General features: G+C 42.4%; 1 protein-coding gene across 1 annotated transcript in view; it reads right to left on the reverse strand.

Moving 5' to 3' along the window:
• Positions 1-2,568: 2,568 nt before the first annotated feature.
• The window catches only part of SMC1A (structural maintenance of chromosomes 1A), a 35,834-nt gene continuing 20,805 nt past the window's right edge, over positions 2,569-17,597 (reverse strand). The window contains exons 11-15 of the mRNA XM_053967987.1: positions 16,404-16,583; positions 13,306-13,452; positions 10,235-10,372; positions 5,774-5,890; positions 2,569-2,697 (exon numbers count right to left, since the gene is read on the reverse strand). Coding sequence (XP_053823962.1) covers positions 2,569-2,697; positions 5,774-5,890; positions 10,235-10,372; positions 13,306-13,452; positions 16,404-16,583 — 711 coding nt within the window. The remainder of the gene's footprint in view (positions 2,698-5,773; positions 5,891-10,234; positions 10,373-13,305; positions 13,453-16,403; positions 16,584-17,597) is intronic.

Raw genomic sequence — 17,597 nt, forward strand, 5'->3', positions numbered from 1 at the left:
GAGTTTTTTTGAGGTTCTTGTGAAGTTCCCCGGAGTTTTTTGGTGTCTCTGAGGGGTTTTTGAGGTTCTTGAGAAGTTTTTGGGGTTCCTCAGGGGGTTTTTTGAGGTCCTTGAGAAATTTTTGGGGGTCTCTGAGGTTTTTTTTTTTGAGGTTCTTGAGAATTTTTTGGGGTTCCTCAGAAACTTTTAGGGTCTCTGAGAGGATTTTTGGGGTTCTGAGAAGTTTTTGGGGTTCCTCAGAGGTTTTTTGGGGTTCCTGAGAAGTCTTTTGGGGGTCCTTCAGTGTTTTTTTGGGGTTCCTGAGAGGTTTTTTGGGGCATGGAGAACTTTTTTGGGTTCCTCAGAGGCTTTTAAGGTCTCTGAGAGGATTTTTGGGGTTCCTCAAAGGTTTTTTGGGGCTCTTGAGAAGTTTTTGGGGTTCCTCAAAGGTTTTTGGGGTCTCTGAGGGTTTTTTTGAGGTTCTTGAGAAGGTTTTTGGGGTCTCTGAGAGGATTTTGGGGTCCTTGAGAAGATTTTGGGGTTCCTCAGGGGTTTTTGGGGTTCCTCAGAGGCTTTTAAGGTCTCTGAGAGGATTTTTTGGGGTTCCTCAAAGATTTTTTGGGGTCCTTGAGAAGTTTTTTGGGGTCTCTGAGAGGACTTTTGGGGCTCTTGAGAAGTTTTTGGGGTTCCTCAGGGTTTTTTTTGAGGTCCTTGAGAAATTTTTGGGGTTCCTCAGAGGTTTTTTTGGGGTTTTTGAGTTTCTTGGGGTCTCTGAGAGGACTTTTGGGGTTCTTGAGAAGTTTTTGGGGGTCTTAGAGAAGTTTTTGGGGTTCCTCAAAGGTTTTTGGGGGTTTTTGAGGTTCTTGAGAACTTTTGGGGTTCCTCAGAGTTTTTTTGGGGTCTCTGAGAGGACTTTTGGGGTTCTTGAGAACTTTTTGGGGTTCCTCAGAGGCATTTAAGGTCTCTGAGAGGATTTTTGGGGTTCCTCAAAGTTTTTTGGGGTCTCTGAGAGGTCTTTTGGGGTTCTTGAGAAGTTTTTGGGGTTCCTCAGGGTTTTTTTTGAGGTCCTTGAGAAATTTTTGGGGTTCCTCAAAGGTTTTTTGGGGTCTCTGAGAGGACTTTTGGGGTTCTTGAAATGTTTTTGGGGTTCCTCAAAGGTTTTTTAGGGTTTTTGAGGTTCCTCAAAGGTTTTTTGGGGTCCTTGAGAAGTTTTTTGGGGTCTCTGAGAGGACTTGTGGGGTTCCTGAGAAGTTTTTTTGGGGTTCCTCAGAGGTTTTTGGGGTTTTTGAGAAGTTTTTTTGGGTCTCTCAGAGGACTTCTGGGGTTCTTGAGAAGTTTTTGGGGGTCTTAGAGAAGTTTTTGGGGTTCCTCAAAGTTTTTTTGGGGTTTTTGAGAAGTTTTTTGGGGTTCCTCAGAGGTTTTTTGGGGTCTCTGAGAGGATTTTTGGGGTTCTTGAGAACTTTTTGGGGTTCCTCAGGGGTTTTTGGGGTTCCTCAGAGGCTTTTAGGGTCTCTGAGAGGATTTTTGGGGTTCCTCAAAGGTTTTTTTGGGTCCTTGAGAAGTTTTTTTGGGGTCTCTGAGAGGACTTTTGGGGCTCTTGAGAAGTTTTTGGGGTTCCTCAGGGGTTTTTTTGAGGTCCTTGAGAAATTTTTGGGGTTCCTCAAAGGTTTTTTGGGGTCTCTGAGGGTTTTTTTGAGGTTCTTGTGAAGTTTTTGGGGTTCCCCGGAGTTTTTTTGGGGTCTCTGAGAGGATTTTTTGGGGTTCCTCAAAGATTTTTTGGGGTCTCTGAGAGGACTTTTGGGGTTCTTGAGAAGTTTTTGGGGTTCCTCAGGGTTTTTTTTGGTGTTCCTGAGAGGTTTTTTGGGGTCCTTAAGAAGTTTTTTGGGTTCCTCAAAGGTTTTTTGGTGTCTCTGAGGGGTTTTTGGGGTTCCTGAGAGGTTTTTTGGGGTTCCTCATGGTTTTTTGGGGGTATCTGAGGGTTTTTTTTGGGTTCCTGAGAAGTTTTTGGGGTTCCCCAGGGTTTTTTTGAGGTCCTTGAGAAGTTTTTGGGGGTCCTTCAGGTGTTTTTGGGGTTCCTGAGAGGTTTTTTGGGGTCCTTAAGAAGTTTTTAGCGTTCCTCAAAGGTTTTTTGGGGTCTCTGAGGGTTTTTTGGGGTTCCTGAGACGTTTTTTGGGGTTCCCCAGGGTTTTTTTGAGGTCCTTGAGAAGTTTTTGGGGTCCTTCAGGTGTTTTTGGGGTTCCTGAGAGGTTTTTTGGGGTCCTTGAGAAGTTTTTGGCGTTCCCTAAAGGTTTTTTGGGGTCTCTGAGGGGTTTTTGGGGTTCCTCAGGGGTTTTCTGATGTTCTTGAGAAGTTTTTGGGGTTCCTCAAAGGTTTTTTTGGGGTTCCTCAAAGGTTTTTTGGGGTTCCTCAAAGGTTTTTTTGGGGTTCCTCAAAGGTTTTTTTGAGGTCCTTGAGAAGTTTTTGGGGTCTCTGAGAGGTTTTTTGGGGTGCCCTGGGATTTTTGAGGACCCACCACCCAATTTTTGGGTTGCCCTGGACCTTTAAAGGGCCCGATTTTGGGGTTTCCTGGGGGTTTTGGGGACCCCCGGGTCATTTTTTGGGGTGCCCTGACCTTTTCTTGGCGATCTCGTTCTGCCTCTTCACCTTCTCCTCCTCGAATTCCCGAATGTTCCTGACCCCGATTTCCCGGCAGAACTCCTCGAAAACCTCGTCCTCCACCTGGGGGGGGGCAGAGTCAGGAACCCCCAAATCTGGGGGACCCCAAAATCCCCCCAAAAAACCCCAAATCCTCCCAAAATCCCCCCCAAAAAACCCCAAATCCCTCCAAAAAAACCCAAATTCCTCCAAAAAAACCTCAAATTCCCCACAAAAAATCCAAATCCCCCCAAAAAATCCCCCCAAAAAACCCAAATCCCCCCTAAAAAAATCCAATCCCCCCAAAAAATCCCCTAAAAAAACCACAAATCCCTCCAAAAATCCCCCCAAAAACCCCCAATCCCTCCAAAAACCCTCCCCAAAATTTCCCCCAAAAAACCCAAATCCCCCCAAAAAAACCCAAATCCCCCAAAAATCCCCCAAAACCCCGCCAAAATCCCCCCTAAAAAAAACCCAAAAAACGAATTCCCCCCAAAAATCCCTCCCAAAAACCCAAATCCCCCTTAAAAAAACCCAAAACCCCCCCAAAAAATTCCTCCAAAAAAAATCCAAATCCCCCCCAAAATACCTCAAATTCCCCCCCCAAAAAATCCAAATCCCCCCTAAAAAAACCCCAAATCCTCCCAAAAAATCCCCCCAAAAAACCCCAAATCCCCCCTAAAAAAATCCAAATCCCCCCCAAAATCCCCCCAAAAAACCCAAATCCCCCCTAAAAAAATCCAACCCCCCCAAAAAATCCCCCCAAAAACCCCAAATCCCTCCAAAAATCCCCCAAAAACCCCAAATCCCTCCAAAAACCCTCCCCAAAAATTTCCCCCAAAAAACCCAAATCGCCCCCCAAAAAAACCCAAATCCCCCCAAAAATCCCCCAAAACCCCCCCAAAATCCCCCCTAAAAAAAAACCCAAAAAACGAATTCCCCCCAAAAATCCCTCCCAAAAACCCAAATCCCCCTTAAAAAAAACCCAAAACCCCCCAAAAAATTCCTCCAAAAAAATCCAAATCCCCCCAAAATACCTCAAATTCCCCCCCCAAAAAATCCAAATCCCCCCTAAAAAAACCCCAAATCCTCCCAAAAATCCCCCCAAAAAATCCAAATCCCCCCTAAAAAAACCCCAAATCCTCCCAAAAATCCCCCCAAAAAATCCAAATCCCCCCCCAAAACCCCTGAATTCCCCCTAATAAAACCCCAAAATCCCAAATCCCCCCCAAAAACCCCAAGTAAAAGCCAAATCCCCCAAAAAAACCCCAAATCCCTCGAGAAACCCTCCCAACCCCCCCAAAACCCCAAATCCCCCTTAAAAAAACCCAAAACCCCCCAAAATCCCCCCAAAAAACCCAAATCCCCTCTAAAAAAATCCCAAATCCCCCCTAAAAAAAAACCAAATCCCCCCAACCCCCCTAAAAAACCCCAAATCCCTCCAAAAATCCCCCCCAAAAAACCCAAATCCCCCCAAAAAATCCAATCCCCCCAAAAAACCCCAAATAAAGCCCAAATCCACCCAAAAATCCCCCCTAAAAAAACCCCAAATCCCTCTAAAAAGCCCCCAAAAAACCCCAAAACCCCCCAAAATCTCCCCCAAAAACCCCAAATCCCCCCCAAAAAACCCCCAAATCCTCCAAAAAATCCCCCCAAAAAACCAAAATCCCCCCAAAAATCCCCCAAATTCTTCAGGATTTCCCCAAAATTTTTGGGAATTTTCCCCAAAATTGGTGGAATTTCTCCCCAAACCCAGGATTTTTCCCCAAAAATGGGAAAATTTTCCACAAAATTTGTGGGATTTTCCCAAAATTCTTCAGAATTTTCCCAAAATTTGGGGAAATTTCCCCCAAATTTTCAGACTTTCCCCCAAATTTTAAAAAATTTCCCCCAAATTTGGCAGAATTTCCCCAAATTTTTGGGATTTTTGCCTAAAACTGAGGATTTCCCCCAAAATTGGAGGATTTTGTCCCCAAAATCAGGGTTTTTTCCCAAAAATGGGAAAATGTTCCCCAAAATTGGTGGAATTTCCCCCAGATTTTCAAATTTTCCCCAAATTTCCCCCCAAAATTGGTGGAATTTTCCCCAAAATGTTCAGGATTTTTCCCAAATTTGGGGGAATTTCCCCCAAACTTTTCAGAATTTCCCCCAAATTTTTCAAATTTTCCCCAAATTTCTGGGATTTTTCCCAATTTTGGTTTTTTTCTACCAATTTTTTTAGATTTTCCCAAAATTTCTGGGATTTTTCCCCAAAATTGGGGTTTTTTTTCCTACCAATTTTTAAAATTTTCCCCCAAAATTTTCAGAATTTCCCCCAAATTTCGTGGAATTTCCCCCAAATTTTTCAAATTTTCCCCAAATTTCTGGGTTTTTTCCCAATTTTGGGGTTTTTTTCTACCATTGTTTTTTAGATTTCCCCCCAAATTTTTCAGAATTTCCCCCAAATTTCTGGGATTTTTCCCCCAATTTTGGTTTTTTCCCACCAATTTTTTTTAGATTTTCCCCAAATTTATGGGATTTTTTTCCAATTTTTTTTTTTTTTCTATCAATTTTTTTCAGATTTTCCCCCAAATTTTTCAGAATTTCTCCCAAATTTCGTGGAATTTCTCCCAAATTTTCAAATTTTCCCCAAATTTCTGGGATTTTTTCCCAATTCTGGGTTTTTTTCTACCATTTTTTTTAGATTTCACCCCAATTTTTTTAGATTTTCTCCAAATTTCGTGGAATTTTCCCCAAAATTGTCAGAATTTTCCCCAAATTTCTGGGATTTTTTCCCAAATTTGGGTTTTTTTCTACCTTTTTTTTTTTTTATATTTCCCCCCAAAAATTTCAGAATTTTGCCCAAATATCGTGGAATTTTCCCCCAAATTTTCAAATTTTCCCAAAATTTCTGGGATTTTTCCCAAAATTGGGGTTTTTCTACAAATTTTTTTTAGATTTTCCCCAAATTTCTGTGATTTTTCCCCAATTTTGGGGTTTTTTTCTACCATTTTTTTTAGATTTCACCCCATTTTTTTTTAGATTTTCCCCAAATTTTTGGGATTTTTCCCCAATTTTGGGTTTTTTTTCTACCATTTTTTTTAGATTTCACCCCATTTTTTTTAGATTTTCCCCAAATTTTTGGGATTTTTGCCCAATTTTGGGGGATTTTGCCCCAAACCTGGTTCATTTTCTCCTTCAGGTCCTTCATCTCCCGCTCCCGGCCCTGGATGATTCGTTTGATGTCGTTGATGCGCGGCCCAAAGTTGGCCAGCTCGCTCTCCAGCTTGGACTTCTCCTGGAAATGGGGGAAAAATGGGAGAAATTGGGAAAAATGGGGAAAAATGGGGAAAAAAGGTGAAAAAATGGGAAAAAAAATGGGAAAAAAAGGTGAAAAAATGGTGAAAAAATGGGAAAAAAGGTGAAGAAATGGGGAAAAATGGGGAAAAAGGCGGAAAAAATGGTGAAAATTTGATTAAAAAATGAAAAAAAATGAGGAGAAATGGGGAGAAATGGGAAAAATGGGGAAAAAATGGGGAAAAAAGGTGAAAAAATGGTGAAAAAATGGGAAAAAAGGTGAAAAAATGGGAAAAAATGAGAAAATTTGATTTAAAAATGAGAAAAAATTGAGGAAAAATGGGAAAAATTGAAGAAAATGGGAAAAATGGGGAAAAATGGGGGAAAAATGGGGGAAAATGATAAAAAATTGGGAAAAATTGATAAAAATGAGAAAAAATTGAGGAAAATGGGGAAAAATGGGGAAAAATTCAGCCCTGAAGGCCAAAGTTGGGCAGGTCGATCTGCAGCTTGGACTTCTCCTGGAAATGGGGAAAAAATGGGAGAAAATGGGAAAAATGGGGAAAAATGGGAAAAAAGGTGAAAAAATGGGAAAAAATGGTGAAAAATGGTGAAAAAATGGGAAAAAAAGGTGAAGAAATGGGGAAAAATGGGGAAAAATGCGGAAAAATGGTGAAAATTTGATTAAAAAATGAAAAAAAATTGAGGAAAAATGGGGAGAAAATGGGAAATATGGGGAAAAATGGGAAAAAAAGGTGAAAAAAATGAGAAAATTTGATTTAAAAATGAGAAAAAATTGAGGAAAAATGGGAAAAATTGAAGAAAATGGGAAAAATATGGGGAAAAAATTGGGGAAATTGATAAAAAATTGGGAAAAATTGATAAAAATGATAAAAAATTGAGGAAAAATGGGGGAAAATTGGGAAAAATTCAGCCCTGAAGGCCAAAGTTGGGCAGGTCGATCTGCAGCTTGGACTTCTCCTGGAAATGGGGAAAAAATGGGAGAAAATGGGAAAAATGGGGAAAAAATGGTGAAAAAAAGGGGAAAATGGTGAAAAAATTGAGGAAAAATAAGAAAAAAATTGAGGAAAAATGGGGAAAAATGGAAAGAAATTGGGAAAAAAGGGTAAAAAGTGGGAAAAATGTGAAAAAAAAAGGGAAAAAATGGCAAAAAATGGGAAAAATGGGAAAAAGGGAAGGAAAAAAAAAGGGAAAAATGGGGTAAAAACTGGGAAAAATAGGGAAAAATTGTGAAAATTTGATAAAAAATTGGGAAAATGGTGAAAAAATTATTAAAAATTGGGAAAAATTGGTAAAATGGGAAAAATGGTTAAAATTTGATAAAATAATTGGGAAAATGGGGAAAAAAGGGAAAAAATGGGGAAAAATTGGTGGAAATTGATAAAAAATTGGGAAAAATGGGAAAAATTTTGATAAAAATGAGAAAAAATTGAGGGGAAATGGGAAAAATGGGGAAAATGGGAAAAAAGGGGAAAAAATTGGGAAAAATTGAAAAAATGTGAGAAAAATTGGGAAAAAATGGGGGAAAATTGAGCCCTGAAACCCAAAATTTGAGCTCTAAATCCCCAAAATTGGCCAATTCAGGCTCAAATTTGGATTTTTTCCTAAAAATGGAGAAAAAAATGTGGAAAATAATGGGGAAAATGGGAAAAAATAGGAAAAAATAGGAAAAAATGGGAAAATTTGATAAAAAATTGGGAAAAAATAGGGGGAAAATTGGGAAAAATTGAGAAAAAATTGAGAAAATTTTGAGAAAAAAACGGGAAAAATGGGAAAAAATGTCCAAAATCCTACAGGGATCCCCAAAATCTGAAACCTGAACCCCAAAATCCCCATCCCTCTACCCCAAAATTCACTTTTTTTTTCCCAAAAATTCGCATTTTCTACAAAAAAAATCCCATTTTCCTCCCAAAAATCCATTTTCCCCCCGAAAATTCCCATTTTTTCCCCAAAAATTCCCTTTTTTCCCCAATATTCAGATTTTTCTCCCCAAATTTCGCATTTTTCCTCCTCAAAATTCACTTTTTGTCCCCAAAAAATTCAGATCCCCCCAAAAAAATCAGATTTTTTCCCCAAAATTCAGATTTTTTTTCCCAAAAAATCCCATTTTTTTCCCAAAAATTCAGATTTTTTTCCCCAAAACTTTACTTTTTTCCCCAAAATTGCCATTTTTCACCCCAAATTTTTGTGTCTCACCTGCAACTCGAGTGCGAGATCACCTTTGGGAACATTTCATGGGGGAATTTCCCCAAAAATCCACTTTTTTTCCAAAAATCCACATTTTTTCCCAAAAATTCCAAATTTTCTCCCCAAAATTTCCATTTTTTCCCAAAAATTCACCTTTTTCCCCCAAAATTCGCATTTCCTTCCTCAAAATTCAGATTTTCCCCCCTAAAAATTCACATTTTTCCCCAAAAAAATCCCATTTTTTGCCCAAAAATCCCTTTTTTTCCCCAAAAATTCAGATTTTTTTTCCCCAAATTTCATTTTTTGCCCAAAATCTCCGTTTTTCACCCCAAATTTGGTGCCCACCTGCAGGTTGAGGGCCAGGTGCCGGGGCTTGCTCTGCTCCAGGTCACTTTGGGAACATTTCCTTGGCAATTCCCCCCAAAATCCACTTTTTTCCCCCAAAAATCCACTTTTTTTCCCCAAAAATTCCTATTTTTTCCCAAAAATTCACTTTTTTTCCCCAAAATTTGACATTTTCATCCCGAAAAATTCAAATTTCTTCCCAAAAATTCAGATTTTTCCCCCTAAAAATTCACATTTTTTCCCCCCAAAAATCCCATTTTTTGCCCAAAAAATCACTTTTTTTTGCCCAAAAATTCAATTTTTTTCCCCAAATTTCGTTTTTTTTGCCCAGAATCTCCGTTTTTCACCCCAAATCCGTGCCCACCTGCAGGTTGAGGGCCAGGTGCCGGGGCTTGCTCTGCTCCAGGTCACTTTGGGAACATTTCCTTGGCAATTCCCCCAAATTCTCATTTTTTCCCAAAAATTCCAATTTTTCCCCCAAAAATCCACATTTTCCCCAAAAATTCCAAAATTTTACCAAAATTTCACTTTTTTCCCCAAAAAATTTTGTATTTTCTTCCCCAAAAATTCAATTTCCTTCCTCAAAAGTCACATTTTCCCCCTAAAAATCCCATTTTTCCCCAAAAAATCCCATTTTTTGCCCAAAAAATCCCATTTTTCCCCAAAAATTTGGATTTTTTTCCCCCAAATTTCATTTTTTGCCCAAAATCTCCGTTTTTCACCCCAAATTTGGTGCCCACCTGCAGGTTGAGGGCCAGGTGCCGGGGCTTGCTCTGCTCCAGGTCATTCTGGGAGTATTTGCTTGGCAATTCCCATTTTTTCCCCCAAAATCCGATTTTTTTCCCCAAAATTCCAATTTTTCGCAAAAATTCCCATTTTTTCGCAAAAATTCACTTTTTTCCCCCAAAATTTGGCATTTTCATCCCCAAAAATTCAGATTTTCCAAAAACATATCTCATTTTTCCCCAAAAAAATCACATTTTTCCCCCAAAAAATCCCATTTTTTCCCCCAGAATTCCCATTTTTTTTCCCCAAAAATTATTTTTTTGCCCAAAATCTCCGTTTTTCACCCCAAATCCGTGCCCACCTGCAGGTTGAGGGCCAGGTGCCGGGGCTTGCTCTGCTCCAGGTCACTTTGGGAACATTTCCTTGGCAATTCCCCCCAAAATCCACTTTTTTCCCCCAAAAATCCACTTTTTTTCCCCAAAAATTCCTATTTTTTCCCAAAAATTCACTTTTTTCCCCCAAAATTTGACATTTTCATCCCGAAAAATTCAAATTTCTTCCCAAAAATTCAGATTTTTCCCCCTAAAAATTCACATTTTTCCCCCCAAAAAATCCCATTTTTTGCCCAAAAAATCACTTTTTTTTTGCCCAAAAATTCAGATTTTTTTCCCCAAATTTTTTTTTTGCCCAAAATCTCCGTTTTTCACCCCAAATTTGGTGCCCACCTGCAGGTTGAGGGCCAGGTGCCGGGGCTTGCTCTGCTCCAGGTCACTTTGGGAACATTTCCTTGGCAATTCCCCCCAAAATCCACTTTTTTCCCCCAAAAATCCACTTTTTTCCCCAAAAATTCCTATTTTTGCCCAAAAATTCACTTTTTTCCCCCAAATTTTGACATTTTCATCCCCAAAAATTCAAATTTCTTCCCAAAAATTCACATTTTTCCCCCCAAAAATCCCATTTTTTGCCCAAAAAACCCCATTTTTTTTCCCAAAAATTCAGATTTTTCCCCCCAAATTTTTTTTTTTTTGCCCAAAATCTCCGTTTTTCACCCCAAATCCGTGCCCACCTGCAGGTTGAGGGCCAGGTGCCGCGTCTTGGTCTGCTCCAGGTCGCTCTGGGAGTACTTGAGGCGCATCTGGAGCCCGTGCGCCTGCGACTGCACCTGCCGCAGCTCGGCCTCCTTGCGCTTGGCCTTCATCTGCTCCTGGGCGGGGGAACGGGGAAATTGGGGAAGTGGGAAAAATTGGGGAAAAATGGGAGAGAAAATGGAGAAAATGGGAGAGAAAATGGGGAAAATTGAGAGAAAATGGGAAAAAATGGGGGGAAATGGGGGAAAATGGGGAGAAATGGGGAAAATTGAGATAAAATGGGAGAGAAAATGGGGGGAAAATGGAGAAAATTGGGAGAAAAGTGGGAAAAATGGGGAGAGAAAATGGGGAAAATTGGGGGGAAATGGGAGAGAAAATGAGAGAGAAAATGGGGGGGAAATGGGGAAAATTGGGAGAAAAGTGGGAAAAATGGGGGGGAAATGGGGGAAAATGGGAGAGAAAATGGGGAAATTGGGGGGAAATGGGAGAGAAAATGGGAAAAATGGGAAAAATGGGGGGAAAATTGAGAGAAAATGGGAAAAATGGGGGGAAATGGGGGAGAAATGGGAGAGAAAATGGGGAAATTGGGGGGAAATGGGAGAGAAAATGGGGAAAATGGGGAGAGAAAATGGGGAAAATTGAGATAAAATGGGGAAAAATGGGGAAAAATTGAGGGGAAGTGGGAAAAATGGGGAAAATTGAGAGAAAATTGGAAAAATGAGGAGAAATGGGGGAGAAATGGGAGAGAAAATGGGGAAATTGGGGAAAAATGGGAGAGAAAATGGGGAAAATGGGGAGAGAAAATGGGAAAAATGGGGGGAAATGGGAAAAAATGGGGGAAAATGGGAGAGAAAATGGAGAAAATGGGAGAGAAAATGGGGAAAATTGAGATAAAATGGGAAAAAATGGGGGGAAATGGGAGAGAAATGGGGAAAATGGGGAGAGAAAATGGGGAAAATGGGGAAAGAAATTGGGGAAAATTGGGGGGAAATGGGAAAATGGGGAAAATGGGGGGGGATGGGAAAAATGGGGGGAAAATTGAGAGAAAATGGGAAAAATGGGGAAAATTGGGAGAGAAAATGGGAGAGAAAATGGGGAAAATTGAGAGAAAATGGGAGAAAAGGGGGGAAAATGGGAGAGAAAAATGGGGGGGAAATGGGAAAAATGGGGGGAAATGGGAGAGAAATGGGGAAAATGGGGAGAGAAAATGGGGAAAATTGAGATAAAATGGGGAAAAATGGGGAAAATGGGAAAATTGGGGGGAAATGGGGGAGAAATGGGGAAAATGGGGAGAGAAAATGGGGAAAAATGGGGAAAAATGGGAGAGAAAATGGGGAAAATGGGAAAAACGGGGGGAAAATTGAGAGAAAATGGGAAAATGGGAAAAATGGGGGAAATGGGAGAGAAAATGAGGGGGGAAAATGGGGGAAAATGGGGAAAATAGGGGAAAAAATGGGGGAAATGGGAAAAATGGGAGAGAAAATGGGAAAAAATGGGGAACAATGGGGGAAAATGGGGAAAATGGGAGAGAAAATGGGAAAAATGAGAGAAAATGGGAAAAATGGGGGGAAAATGGGGAAATTTGAGAGAAAATGGGAAAAAATGGGGGAAATTGGAAAATTTGAGAGAAAATGGAGAAAAATGGGGGAAATGGGAGAAAATTTGAGAGAAAATGGGGAAAATTGAGAGAAAATGGGGGAAAATGGGGAGAAATGGGGAGAAATGGGAAAAATGGGGGGAAATGGGAAAAATGGGGGAAATGGGGAAAATGGGGGGAAATGGGAAAAATGGGGGGAAATGGGAAAAATGGGGGGAAATTAGAGAAAATGGGGAAAATTGGAGGGAAAATGGGGAAAAAATGAGAGAGAATGGGAAAAATGGGAGAGAAAATGGGGGGAAATTGAGAGAAAATGGGAGAAAATGGGGGGGAAAGGAGAAAATGGGGAAAATTGGGGTAAAATAGGGAAAAATTGAGATAAAATGGGAAAAATGGGGGGGAATGGGGAAAATAGGAGAGAAATGGGAAAATGGGGAGAAAATGGGGGAAAATGGGGGAAAATGGGAAAAATGGGAAAGAAAATGGGGAAAAATGGGGGGGAAATGGGAAAAATGGGGGGAAATGGGAAAATGGAGGGAAATGGGGGAAATGAGAGAAAATGGGGAAAAATGGGGGGAAAATGGGGAAAATTGAGAGAAAATGGGAAAAATGGGGGGAAATGAGAGAAAATGGGGAAAAATGGGAGAGAAAATAGGGAAAAATGGGGGGAAATGGGAAAAAATGGGGGGAAATGGGAGAGAAAATGGGAAAAATGGGAGAGAAAATGGGAAAAAATGGGAAAATTGGGGGAAAATGGGAGAGAAAATGGGGGGAAAATGGGAAAAAAATGGGGGAAAATGGGGAAAATTGAGAGAAAATGGGAAAAATGACGGGAAATGGGGAAAATGGGGGGAAATGGGAGAGAAATGGGATTTAGGCTCAGTTTTAGGGTCAGGTTTGGGTTTTGGGGTCAGTTTTAGGCTCAGGTTTGGGTTTTAGGCTCAGTTTTAGGGTCCCACCTTGAGCTCCTTGGTTAGCCGCTCCTTCTCCTTGAGCTTGTTTGGGGTCACTTTGGGGTTTTTGGGGTCAGGTTTCAGGTTTTAGGCTCAGGTTTGGGGTTTAGGCTCAGTTTTAGGGTCAGGTTTAGGGTCCCACCTTGAGCTCCTCGCTCAGCCGCTCCTTCTTCTCCTTGAGCTTGTTTGGGGTCACTTTGGGGTTTTTGGGGTCAGGTTTGGGTTTTGGGGTCAGTTTTAGCCTCTGGTTTAGGGTTTTAGGCTCAGGTTTAGGTTTTTAGGGTCAGGTTTGGGGTTTAGGCTCAGTTTTAGGGTCAGGTTTAGGGTCCCACCTTGAGCTCCTCGCTCAGCCACTCCTTCTCCTTGAGCTTGTTTGGGGTCACTTTGGGGTTTTTGGGGTCAGGTTTGGGTTTTTAGGCTGAGGTTTGGGGTTTAGGCTCAGTTTTAGGGTCAGGTTTGGGGTTTAGGCTCAGTTTTAGGGTCAGGTTTAGGGTCCCACCTTGAGCTCCTCGGTCAGCCGCTCCTTCTTCTCCTTGAGCTTGTCCACGGCCTTCTCGTCCCAGCGCCGCGCTTTGGCCTTGAGGTCGCTGGCGCCGCCCGAGATCACGCCCGACTTCTGGAACAGCGTCCCGTCGAGGGCCACCGTCTGGGGACATTGGGGACATTGGGGACATCAGGGACAGTGCCACCACCCTGGGGACATCCCTGACTTCTGGAACAGCGTCCCGTCCAGGGCCACCGTCTGGGGACATTGGGGACATCAGTGGGGACATCAGGGACAGTGCCACCACCCTGGGGACATCCCTGACTTCTGGAACAGCGTCCCGTCGAGGGCCACCGTCTGGGGACATTGGGGACATGAGTGGGGACATTGGGGACATCATTGGGGACATTGGGGACATTGGGGACATTGGGGACATCCATGGACATCCATGACTTCTGGAACAGCGTCCCGTCCAGGGCCACCGTCTGGGGACATTGGGGACATCATTGGGGACATTGGGGACATCATTGGGGACATCAGTGGGGACATTGGGGACATTGAGGACATTGAGGACATCATTGGGGACATTGGGGACATCATTGGGGACATTGAGGACATTGGGGACATCATTGGGGACATTGGGGACATCATTGGGGACATTGGGGACATTGAGGACATTGGGGACATCATTGGGGACATTGGGGACATCATTGGGGACATTGGGGACATTGGGGACATCAGGGACATCATTGGGGACATTGGGGACATTGGGGACATTGGGGACATCATTGGGGACATTGGGGACATTGGGGACATCATTGGGGACATTGGGGACATCACTGGGGACATTGGGGCTGAGTTTGGGGTGATTCCAGGCTGTTTTTAGGGGATTTTTGGGGTGATTTTGGGGGCTATTTTTAGGGTATTTTTAGGGTGATTTTAGGGGATTTCTGGGGTGATTTTGGGACTGTTTTTGTGGGATTTCTGGGCTGATTTTAGGGTATTTCTGGGGTGATTTTTAGGGTATTTCTGGGGTGATTTTAGGGTATTTTTGGGGGGATTTCAGGCCGGTTTTAGGGTATTTCTGGGGGGACTTTAGTGTATTTCAGAGGTGATTTTTTAGGGTGTTTTTGGGGTGATTTTAGGGTAATTCTGGGGTGATTTTTATGGTATTTCTGGGGTGATTTTAGGGTACTTCTGGGGTGATTTTTAGGGTATTTTTGGGGTGATTTTTAGGGTATTTTTGGGCTGATTTTAGGCTACTTCTGGGGTGATTTTTAGGGTATTTCTGGGGTGATTTTGGGACTGTTTTTAGGTTATTTTTGGGGTGATTTTAGGGCATTTCTGAGGTGATTTTGGGGGCTATTTTTAGGGTATTTTTGGGGTGATTCCAGGCCGGTTTTAGGGTATTTCAGAGGTGATTTCAGGGTATTTCTGGGGTGATTTTGGGACTCTTTGTAGGGTATTTTTGGGGCAATTTCGGGACTGTTTTTAGGGTATTTCTGGGCTGATTTTAGGGTATTTTGGGGGTGATTCCAGGCCGGTTTTAGGGTATTTCTGGGGGGATTTTAGTGTATTTCAGAGGTGATTTTTAGGGTATTTTTGGGGTGATTTTAGGGTATTTCTGGGGTGATTTCAGGGTATTTCTGGGGTGATTTTGGGACTGTTTTTAGGGTATTTTTGGGGCAATTTCGGGACTGTTTTTAGGGTATTTCTGGGCTGATTTTAGGGTATTTTGGGGGTGATTCCAGGCCGGTTTTAGGGTATTTCTGGGGTGATTTTGGGGGCTATTTTTGGGCTGATTTTAGGGTATTTTCGGGGTGATTTTAGGGTATTTTGGGGCAATTTCAGGACTGTTTTTAGGGTATTTCTGGGGTGATTTTAGTGTATTTCAGGGGTGATTTTTAGAGTATTTTTGGGGTGATTTTAGGATATTTCTGGGGTGATTTTTATGATATTTCTGGGGTGATTTTAGGGTACTTCTGGGGTGATTTTAGGGTATTTCTGGGCTGATTTTAGGGTATTTCTGGGGTGATTTTTAGGGTATTTTGGGGGGATTTCAGGCTGGTTTTAGGGTATTTCTGAGGAAATTTCGGGACTATTTTTAGGGTATTTTTGGGGTGATTTTAGGGTATTTTTGGGGTGATTTTAGGGTATTTTTGGGACAATTTCGGGACTGTTTTTAGGTTATTTCTGGGCTGCTTTCAGGGTATTTTTGGGGTGATTTTAGGGTATTTTTGGGACAATTTCGGGACTATTTTTAGGTTATTTCTGGGCTGATTTCAGGGTATTTTTGGGGTGATTTTAGGGTATTTCTGGGGTGATTTTTATGATATTTCTGGGGTGATTTTACGGTACTTCTGGGGTGATTTTAGGGTATTTCTGGGGTGATTTTTAGGGTATTTTGGGGGGATTTCAGGCTGGTTTTAGGGTATTTCTGAGGCAATTTCGGGACTATTTTTAGGGTATTTTTGGGGTGATTTTAGGGTATTTTTGGGGTGATTTTAGGGTATTTTTGGGGTGATTTTAGGGTATTTTTGGGGCGATTTCGGGACTATTTCTAGGTTATTTCTGGGCTGATTTCAGGGTATTTTTGGGCTGATTTTAGGGTATTTTTGGGGCAATTTCGGGACTATTTCTAGGTTATTTCTGGGCTGATTTCAAGGTATTTTTTGGGTGATTTTAGGGTATTTTGGGGGTGATTTCGGGACTATTTCTAGGTTATTTCTGGGCTGCTTTCAGGGTATTTTTGGGGTGATTTTAGGGTATTTCTTGGGTGATTTTTATGATATTTCTGGGGTGATTTTAGGGTACTTCTGGGGTGATTTTAGGGTATTTCTCGGGTGATTTTTAGGGTATTTTGGGGGGATTTCAGGCTGGTTTTAGGGTATTTCTGAGGCAATTTCGGGACTATTTTTAGGGTATTTTTGGGGTGATTTTAGGGTATTTTTGGGGCAATTTCGGGACTATTTCTAGGTTATTTCTGGGCTGATTTCAGGGTATTTTTGGGCTGATTTTAGGGTATTTTTGGGGCAATTTCGGGACTATTTCTAGGTTATTTCTGGGCTGCTTTCAGGGTATTTTTGGGGTGGTTTTGGCCCGTTTCGGGGCACCTTGTGCCTCTGGTGGCCGCCGAAGGCGATCCTGCGGGCGTCCTCCACGTTGTCGCAGACGAGCGCGTTGCCGCAGGCGAACTGCAGCGCCTTCTTGATGTGCGGCGGCTCGTAGCGGATCACGTCGATCACCAGCTTGGCCCCGCGCAGCTCCCGCAGCTTCTCGTCCGTGGGCTTCACCTAAAGCCAAAAATCAGGGTGAGAGAGCCCAAAAATGGGGTCAGGAACGGAAATTGGGGGTGAGAAACCCCAAAAATGGGGTCAGGAACTGAAATTGGGGGTGAGAAACCCCAAAAATGGGGTCAGGAATGGAAATTGGGGGTGAGAAACCCCAAAAATGGGGTCAGGAATGGAAATTGGGGGTGAGAAACCCCAAAAATTGGGTTAAACTCAACCCTTGCAGCTTCTCGTCCGTGGGCTTCACCTAAAGCCAAAAATCGGGGTGAGAAACCCCAAAAATGGGGTCAGGAACGGAAATTGGGGGTGAGAAACCCCAAAAATGGGGTCAGGAACGGAAATTGGGGGTGAGAAACCCCAAAAATGGGGTCAGGAACTGAAATTGGGGGTGAAAAACCCCAAAAATGGGGTCAGGAACTGAAATTGGGGTCAGAAAGCAAAAATTGGGGGTGAAAAACCTCCAAAAATTGGGTTAAACCCAACCCCCAGCAGCTTCTCATGGTTTGGTTTGACCTAAATCCCAAAAATTGAGGTGAGAAACCCCAAAAATGGGACAGGAACTGAAATTGGGAGTGAGAAACCCCAAAAATGGGGTCAGGAACTGAAATTGGGGGTGAAAAACCCCAAAAATGGGGTCAGGAACTGAAATTGGGGTCAGAAAGCAAAAATTGGGGGTGAGAAACCCCAAAAATTGGGTTAAACCCAACCCCCGCAGCTCCCGCAGCTTCTCGTCCGTGGGCTTCACCTAAAGCCCAAAAATTGGGGTCAGAAACCCCAAAAATGGGGTCAGGAATGGAAATTGGGGGTGAGAAACCCCAAAAATGGGGTCAGGAATGGAAATTGGGGGTGAGAAACCCCAAAAATGGAGTCAGGAACTGAAATTGGGGGTGAGAAACCCCCAAAATTGGGTTAAACCCAACCCCCGCAGCTTCTCGTCCGTGGGCTTCACCTAAAGCCAAAAATCGGGGTGAGAAACCCCAAAAATGGGGTCAGGAGCTGAAATTGGGGGTGAGAAAC

This window comes from Vidua chalybeata, chromosome 32 (assembly GCF_026979565.1).
Source record: "Vidua chalybeata isolate OUT-0048 chromosome 32, bVidCha1 merged haplotype, whole genome shotgun sequence".
In the NCBI taxonomy this organism is placed as follows: Eukaryota; Metazoa; Chordata; class Aves; order Passeriformes; family Viduidae; genus Vidua; species Vidua chalybeata.